Source organism: Vitis vinifera, chromosome 6 (genome assembly GCF_030704535.1).
Source record: "Vitis vinifera cultivar Pinot Noir 40024 chromosome 6, ASM3070453v1".
NCBI classification, from domain to species: domain Eukaryota; kingdom Viridiplantae; phylum Streptophyta; class Magnoliopsida; order Vitales; family Vitaceae; genus Vitis; species Vitis vinifera.
The window spans coordinates 24,368,096-24,377,770 of record NC_081810.1 but is presented as its reverse complement, the minus strand read 5'-3'; the positions used below and the strand labels follow the sequence as shown (position 1 = coordinate 24,377,770).

The following is a 9,675-nucleotide window of genomic DNA, read 5'->3' as shown; positions in this document are numbered from 1 at the left end:
ATTTAAAATATTTGATTTTTTTATTAAATTAAAATTAATTTATTGATATCAACCAACATAATTAAAATGAACTTGTTATTAATAGATTTAACTTAATTATATTAGTTGATATCAATAGGTTACTCTGAGCTGAATAAAAAATACTAAATATTTTTATTTTTTATTTAATAAAAAAGAACAAACACTACCTGTTAAATTAATGAAAGTAATAATAAGTGATGATTAATATTGAAAATAGTCAAAGTTTTAAAATGATTCCATTTTACAAGTTTAATCTTTGATAATTGAAATATAATATGCAATACTTATAAAAATAAAAATATATTGTTTAAGTAAAGTGATTAAATTTTTATTTAATAATACCATTTCCCATATTACAAAAAAAAAAATATTATCATTTTTTATTCTATATTTTTTTAATCATAATTTACTTTCAAAATAAATATAAATAATTTCAAATTTTTCTTGGTAATTATCTTCCACTAAAAAAAATGTTGGTATGAAATCTTCATCCAATACTTTGTTTTAACTTCAAAATTTTAATTATAGGAATAAAATTATTTAAATAATTTTTTTTACTTGTAATTTTTTATTTTATATAATTAGAATTGGTTTAAAAAAATTCTTATACTTCTCATAAATTCATCTCTTTTGTTATTATGTTTTTCTTTTCTATATTTCAACTAAAAAGAATTATATGTAGATTTATGATTAAACACATACTTAACTTTAAAATTATTTTATAAATAATAAATAATAATAATAAAAATGAATAATTTAATTTACATTTGTAATTTTTTAAAGAGGGTTAGATACACTTTATTTCTTTTAATGTTTGACCGTGTTTTACATTTTACCTTTTCATATTCAAAAACTCAACATTTTATTGTCCTAATTACAAACCTTTCGTATAATTATAAGAGATTGTTCTTTTTTTTTTTTTTTTAATTCAATATTGATTCGAATTTAGGTAGTTACAACTTGGAACAGACAACTTTAGAGTGGAATTTCCCAAATGGTTTGAAATATGACAACCACAAATATACCATCCTAATTACAATTCTTTCTATTTTTTTCTTTCTAATTTTTTCATTTTTTTTATAACTAAATATATGTTTTTTTAAAGTAATATATAATAAGAAAATCAATATAAATAAGTTATAGAGTTATAGTTGCTACAAAATAGAAATAAATCTTATATTGCACAAATAATTTAATATTAATACAAATAAATGTGTTTCATAATTTATTTCATCATAATTTTTATTTTTTATCAAAATCATTTAAATAAACATCTATGATCATAATTCTTTAACCTTTTAATGAAAAATTAATTCTTATAAATAAATTAAGTAGATTTTATTTGGAATTCTAAATATTATTTATGTTAAAAATAAAAAATAAAATATTTTATTGTAAAAATTAATTTGAATATAAATCATAGAGTTTGATTTAATATAAATCCCAAATTCATATGTTTCTTTTATAATTTTAATTTCTTTATATAAATGAGCCAATAAAAAAATTGATTTTAAAAAACATATTTGAGTATAAAATTATTTAATAAAAAAATTATTTAAAAAAAATATAAATATGAAATTAAAAAAAATTTAAAATTTAAAAGTCACTTATGTATATTTTACTAAAAGTAATTAATGAAGTCATAAAAGAATAAACTTAAAAAAAATTGGTATCCGCCATTTTTTTTTTCACTAAATAGTTATTCTATTATCAAAGTATTCATCTTGACTCCGGCCACCATGTGAAATCCCCCCCCCCCCCCCCCCCCCTACAAAAAGCCCCCAAAGGCTGATTTCCACATCCCCACATTTCCTCTCCAAGTTTTCCTCTCCCCAAACACCCAATCCACCATGTCTCTCAAGGACTGCGAATACCAAGAGGAGCGTCGGAAGCTCAAACGCCGCATATTCTGCAGCGTCCTCGCCTTCATCTTCCTCGTCCTCTTCGTCATCTTCCTCATCTACGTCATCCTCCGCCCCTCAAAGCCACACTTCGTCCTCCAAGACGTCACCGTTTTGGCCCTCAATACCTCCTCCGCACCCGGCTTCCTGACCACCAACGTCCAAGTCACCGTCTTCTCCCGAAACCCCAACGGCCGAATCGGAGTCTACTACGAAAATCTCGACATTTTTGCCACCTATCGCAGCCAACAGATCACGCTACCTGCGCTGTTGCCCACCACCTACCAGGGCCACAAGGACGTCATAGTTTGGTCGCCATTTTTGTACGGAAATTCAGTTCCCCTGGCTCCCTATCTCTGTGATATGCTGAACCAGGACTTGATGACTGGGATGGTATTGTTGAATGTGAAGATTGATGGGAGGGTGAAGTGGAAGGTGGGTACCTGGATCTCCGGTAGCTACCACATCCACGTCAACTGTCCCGCCTATATCTCCTTCTGTGAACGGAAAGATTGTATCGGATTTGGGCCGACGGTCAAGTATCAGTTGGTGAAGAGTTGCACTGTGGATGTTTAGCCTTGTTAGTCCTTTTATTTTTTGTTTTTTTCCTTCCAGTTTATTATCTCAATTAGTGGGTTTTTCTTTAATTCAAACAAAAAAATTTGGTTTTAATTAGTTTTAATGTATCGTCTCTCTTAGTTGTTAGCTTCTTGTGTGTACATTTTTTCTCTTTTCACTAAAACAAAGAATGAAGAAAGAAGGTTCATCGATGATGCTGAAAATGACACGGTTCTCTGAATTTTTCCTTTTGTTTTTCTCCTGAGGGTGCGGGCGTGCATAAAATTATTAGACCTGGGACTAGCATATTTGAAAAATGCCCTTTCTCATGGCTAGGAATCTTGGGCTTTGGTGGGAGTGTCTCAGAATTCTTAAAACCATCTCTTGAAGCAGTAGTGTTGGATCATGTCCCATGAAAACAGGACACAAAATGAAAGGAGTCACGTGCCATAATGCCATTTAACACAAACATCAAACCTGACTTCCAAAAGATTCATGTTCCAATGCAAAGTCATCATGAGTACTTCGTCTCTGAATTTGGCTAATTCCGTCTGCAGTTTTTGTGAAAAAATAAAAATGATCGATAATTGGATTCATTAAACTGCAATATAAAATCTTCATGCCATGTTCATTTGAGGAAGTCGTTTTCAAAGTCCAGCTAATACTGCTCAACTTATTGTTTGATTGGATGTGAGTTAGGAGTAAAAAGAAGAAAAAGCCAAAATGACCTTTGCAAATTCCAAAAATACCCAAGGATGAAAAGGAAAAAGAGGAAAGAAGAAATGTGTAGTTTGTGTGTTTGTGGTTATGTTGGGGTGGTATGCACGTAGCTGATGGGGTGGTGGGGTTCTGATTGAAATATCATTAAAGGTTCTCTTGTTGAGATGACCGACTTAACTCTGGTGAGAGACGAAAACAATCACTATCTCATAGAGTCTTTCTCTTTAGTCTTTCACTATGTTAAAAAAAGGTGGAATTCGTAGAACCAAAAGAGGGTGATCATCAACTTCTGATGGGGGGTTTGATTGAAATATCATTAAAACTTCTCTTGTTGAGATGACCGACTTAAGTCTGGTGAGAGACAAAAACGAAGTCTCCCGTGGGACAAAATCACCATCTCATAGTCTCTCTCTATGTTAAAAAAAGGTGGAATTCGTAGAACCAAAAGAGGGTGATCATCAACTTCTGATGGGGGGTTTGATTGAAATATCATTAAAGCTTCTCTTGTTGAGATAACTGACTTAAGTCTGGTGAGAGACAAAAACGAAGTCTCCCGTGGGACAAAATCACTACCATAGAGTTTTTCTCTTTAGTCTTTCACTATGTCCAAAAAAGGTGGGTTCGTAGACCAAAAGAAGGTGATTATCAACTTCTCTCCACCTACTTTAACTCACCATGTGGTGGAATTGATGAATCATTGAGGTTTGGTGTTGGCTTATGAGTCACGCCTACTCTTTCTAGTCGTCCATGGTGATCCCACTTCATGCTTATGACATATTGGATCTCAGATATTTCATGGTAAGACTTCATTCAAAGGACATGCAATATTGCTTGCAAATATTGTTCTTACAGAAGTATGTCCTTTCTTTTTCTTTTTCCCAATATTATTTCTTTCAACTCATATATCATGACAATGGGTTTTTTTGGATGACAAGTGGGTTTAATAAAGTAGGGAAATAAAAATGTGGTTGCAAAACAAAGAAAGTAAAGTGAAAATAGAAATCTGGTTGCAGGACAAAGAGACTGGTATGAGGAAAAAAAAAACATATAAAGATGGGCTTGCGAAATTGGGCTATTGGGCTCTTGGGACAATGAGGAGGGAATTCTGTGGGCCATGATATAGAATAGTTAGCCCTCCAAATCTGTGTATGGACTTAGAAGTGAGGGTCAAATATGGACTCTGATCAACCCAATAATAGGCCTCATAACGTAGCTACTTGCATTTTAGACTTGGGAATGAAAATTATTTTTGAAAATGAACTAAATTTTTGGGATGTAATAAATTTGAGGATTTCTTTTTAATATTTGGTTAACTAAGAATTTGAAATCCGCATTTTATTTTTCAAAAGTGAAAAATAAATATGAGATATATTCTCCTTTAAACATTTGGATCCAAGAACCAAACATATCTTAAAAATTTATTTGCTATTGGCAACATAAAACATGTACTTGCCTTTCTTAGCTAAAATTATCAATGGATTTAATAGTAATGTGTTGCTTCTTAACACAAGGTAAATCTTGTGATTTTGAATAAAATCAGTGATGATAATAATATATATTTAATAGCAGTAGATATCGTGTGTAAAATTAAATTTGATCGAATATAATTCTTATTTTTATCATAAATGAAGCGGTGAATGACACCACGTTACTATGTTAATTGTTAATTAAACAGTATTTATGATTTCCATTAATTCAACATAATTATGAGTATTAATAGAAATCATTTGGAAAATCTATAAAAAGGCTTTCCACCCCTTATATAAGAGTCATCCCGAACAAGAAGAAATTCTTTCTTTCTCTTATTCTCTTTCTTTCTTTCATTCTTTCAACTCTCTCAATTCTTTTCTTTGATTCTTTCCTTCCCTTTATATATATCATTAAAGTAATATATATTCATCTCTACTTTTATTTGCATTGCACTTATTATCGTTTTATAACAGTTTTTTATTTTTAAAATATAAGATATAAAAATAATTAAGAATTATATTAAAAAAAATTAATGGTCTTAAAATCTGTTTATAAAAATTGAGAGTTAAAAATAATTTTTTATCTCAATTTTTTTTTTAAAAATGAAGATAAATTTTTGTCTTTTATACAAACTAAAGTAACTAATTTTGAATATAATTCCAGAGCGAAAAGAAATATAGGTGCAAACAAGACCCCGGTGGAATATAGAAACTCAATTCAATGTTTGATGGGATTGAGTTCCATATTTTAATGCTTCCCTTGTACCTCTTTATCATATCCACATCTGATTCACTTGGGCTCTATTAGAGACATTTCTATTCTTGAGATTATCATACCTCTTGTCATTTTGGTTGTCCTTTTGAGATTCGATTTGGAGTATTTTCCTTGAGACATTGACAAATTTATCATTTTGATTTCTTAGTGGATTAGCATTGAATTAGAGTCATCTCTGATCACCACAGTTCCTTGAGGAGTATTTTGAGCTAGTCAATTGAATGATGATGTTTCATTATTTGACATTAAGGCATACCCCCTTCATTGAGATGATTAGATCTTCTATTGACTTCATCATTGCTTGATCCATTTGTTGATGCCTATGAGTTACAACACTAGGGCATACCCCTTTCATTAAGATTATCAGTTTTTTTCTTTTTCTTTTTTGTTGACTTCATGGTTGCTCGATCCGTTTGTTGATCATCATCTGACATTGGGGCATACCCTCTTCATCGAGATTATCAAGTCTTCTGTTGACTTCATGATTGCTCAATTTGTTTTTTTACCCCTATTGGTTATCACACTGGGGCATATCCCCTTCATTGAGATTATCAGTTCTTCTATTTGACTTCATAGCTACTCAATCTGTTTTATGACTCTTACGAGTTGTCACACTGGGACATGCTCTTCTTCATTAAGATTATCAGATCTTTTGTTGACTTCATGGTTATTCGATCCGTCTGTTGATCCTTATGAGTTATCATCTTGGGTGTGTACCCTTTTTCATTGAGTTCATTATCCTAGTCATTTCTTCATTTTGAGTCTCTTTTAGTCGTTTTTGGCTATAGATCATATTCATTTGTTCATTTTGTTTTAGTTTTCAATGTTCTTGGTTGTGGACTGCATGTTCCCTCTTCATTTAGTTTGCTAAATTATCATTTTTCCTTGAGCATCATCTGGGGTATACCCCCATCCTTGAGTCATTTTGATCCTCCTTTTCAGTGAGTTGATCTTTTCTTTATTTTAGCCACCCTTTAGTGGTTGGACTTGGAGTCATAGGCTGCGATCTCCCTCTTTAGGCTTACAGTGCTGACATCTTAGAGTTATTTATTTCATTATAGTCTGGTGTTGTTCATTGCACCCATAGCCCAGAGTTGTTCATTGCACATTTAGTTCCGAGTTTGTTATCTTCTCAGTTTTAGTTATGGCATCCTTTCATTTTTTTTTTAGTTCCATTGCTATTTTTTTCCTTTGAGTTTCATCTAGGGCATTCCCCATCTCTTGAGGTATTTAGATAATCTTTTTTAGTGAGTTGATCATCCTGATCTTAGTCACCCTTTAGTGGTTTGACTTGGAGTCGCAAACCGTAATCTCCTTCTTTAGGTGTATAGTGCCCACATCTTAGAGTTGTTCATTTCATTACAGCTCAGTGTTGTTCATTGCATCCACAACCCAAAGTTGTTCATTGCACATTAGTTCTGAGTTTGTTGTATTTTCAGCTTCAGTTGTGGCATCCTTTCATTTTTTTTTTTTAGTTTCATTGATACTATTTTCCTCTGAGTTTCATCTGGGACATCCCCCATCCCTTGAGATATTTAGATCCTCCTTTTTAGTGAGTTGATCACCCTCATCTTGATCACCCTTTAGTGGTTTGACTTGGAGCCACAGACCGCAATCTCTCTTTCTGGGTGTACAATGCCCTTATTCTTGAGTTGTTCATGATATTCACAACCTTGAGTTGTTCATTGCATCCACAACCCTGAGTTGTTCATTACATCCACAACCTTGAGCTGTTCATTGCATCCACAGCCTTGAGCTGTTCATTACATCCACAACCCTGACCTGTTCATTGAATCCACAGCCCTAAGTTGTTCATTGCATCCACAATCTTGAGTTGTTCATTGCATCCATAACCCTGAGTTGTTCATTTCATTACAGCCTTGAGTTGTTCATCGTCTTTAGACATCCTTGAGTTATTTGACTTAGAGTTTGCGTATTGCATTCTCTTTTTAGCCGACCTTTAGGAATTCAATGCTCACATCCTTGACCTATTCATTACGCTACAACCCTGAGTTGTTCATTGCATCATAACTCGGTGTTGTTTATTTCATACTCATCGTAGAACTATTGATATGGGTTTATTTTACTCAAAGAAATCAAAGCAACAATTGTTTAGATATGCAAATGCATGATATATTTCAGATCCACATAAAGGTAGGTCACAAACAGGGTATGTATTTAATTGCAATGATACTACTATTTCATGGAGATCTGTCAAACAAACAATGGTGGTCACATTATCAAATCATTCAAAAATACTAGCAATTCAAGAAGCAAGTCGTAAATGTATATGGCTAAGATCTATAATCCAGCATATTCGGGAATCATATGACCCTCCTCTATCAAAGGTGACCCGATAATATTATTTGAAGATAATGTTGCATGTATTGCACAAATAACAGGGGGTTATATTAAAGGAGATAGAACTAAACATGTTTTACCAAAATTCTTTTATACACATGAACTCTAGAAGAGTAGTGAAATTGATGTGTAACAAATACGCTCAAGTGATAATCTAACAGATTTATTCATAAAAGCATTGTCAACGTCAATGTTCAAGAAGTTAATACACAAGATTGGAATGCGTCAACTCAAAGACATAGACATGAGAGGGAGTATGCTTGTAAAAGGGTGTTAGTGTATTGTACTCTTTTTTCCTTCATCCAGGTTTTGTCTTACTGGGTTTTACTAGTAAGGTTTTTAACAAGGCAGTCCTAACATACCAAGAGCAACTTAAAGAATTATAAGAATATTGTAATCTTTTTCTTTCACTAGGTTTTTCCCATAGGATTTTTTACTAGCAAGGTTTTAATGAGGCATATTCTTCAATATGGTGGACATCAAAGGGGGAGTGTTATAACTGAAATAATGAATGTCACCACATTTATTATAATAAATGTTAATTAAGTATTATTTATGACTTCCATTAATACTCATTAATGAAAATCATTAATGTTATTTATGAGTCTCACTAATGAAAAGCATTAATGTTATTTATGAGTTCCATTAATATTCATTAATGAGAATATTAATAGAAGTCATTTAGAAAGCCTATAAAAGTCCCATCCCCGGTAATATGTATCCCAAAACCAAAAAGAAATTTCTTACTTTCTCTTATTCTCTCTATCTTTCATTCTATCAACTTTCTCAATTCTCTTTTGTGATTTCTTTTTCCCTATTATATATTATTATCAAAGTAATATATAATTTATTTCTACTACTTTATTTGCATTACATTTATCCTTATTTTACAACAAGAATCAAATAATTTTAATTAAATTATGATAATTTTTTAAAGAGTAATTAGGAATAAATATATTATGATAATTAAATAAATATGACTAAATAAATAAGAATTTACTAAATAAATAGATTAGTTATAAAATATTATTATTTTTAATTAAAGTATGATAATTTTTTTTAAGGAGCATTATCTAAATCAAAATTTTAAGTTGTTTGATAGGTTTGCATATTTAGAAATGAAAAAAAAACATTAATAATCTATTTTTTTATAATAATATTAAAAAAAATTTATATTAAAATTACCTTATTAAATTGTAATAATTTTTCTTAAAGATAAACATTATTTAAGTTGTTTGGAAGGACTCAAATGCATATAATTAAGATGATGAAGCTATTTTAGAAAAAAAAAAAAAGGTAATCAAATACTTTTGCTCTTTTATATAGAGTATATAGTGGTGGAGCCACCAAACGGCTTGAGGGAAGCAACATGTAACTCTTTATTTTATGGGAGACAATGCACTAGATCCATCTATAGTTATAGATTTATATATAGTTTATATTACCATTTTTTTTAAATAAAAAAATAAAAACGAAAGCATTTAATAATACCTTTCAACTTAATAATTTTGGGATATTAATAAAAAAACAAACCTTGTGCATATTTAATTGCAGCGACAATAGTAAAAAAAACGTGAAAATAAGCTGTTGACAATTAAATACTACCTACCATTTTTATTTTTATTGAAAAGCCAAGAGGACTTCCAAAAGCCAACCGACAATGATCATTTCAACCTCCAAAAAACCTCTCCAATCGCCTCTTGCATGCGCTAAGTTTATTGGAATTTGTGTAGCTTTTTTGTTGACCCTTTGGTGTTCCCTGAATTGCCATAAACTTCATGATCTACTATATATATCTTTTGGAGTCGTGTTCCACAATAACCGTAGTCTGTAAAAAGCTTCACAAACCCACTTGGAGGTAGAGAGAGCG

At 31.1% G+C, this 9,675-nt stretch overlaps 1 protein-coding gene across 1 annotated transcript; it reads left to right on the top strand.

Moving 5' to 3' along the window:
• Positions 1 to 1,795: 1,795 nt before the first annotated feature.
• On the top strand, positions 1,796 to 2,692 carry LOC100246840 (NDR1/HIN1-like protein 1). The gene has a single exon (XM_002270655.5). It carries the CDS (start codon positions 1,872 to 1,874, stop codon positions 2,496 to 2,498), a length of 627 nt encoding a protein of 208 aa, XP_002270691.1. The 5' UTR covers positions 1,796 to 1,871; the 3' UTR covers positions 2,499 to 2,692.
• The last annotated feature ends 6,983 nt before the right edge of the window (positions 2,693 to 9,675 follow it).

What these genes read in the sequence shown, in the direction of transcription:
- LOC100246840 (XM_002270655.5), top strand. Translation starts at nt 1,872, where the DNA reads ATGTCTCTCAAGGACTGCGAATACCAAGAGGAGCGTCGGAAGCTCAAA.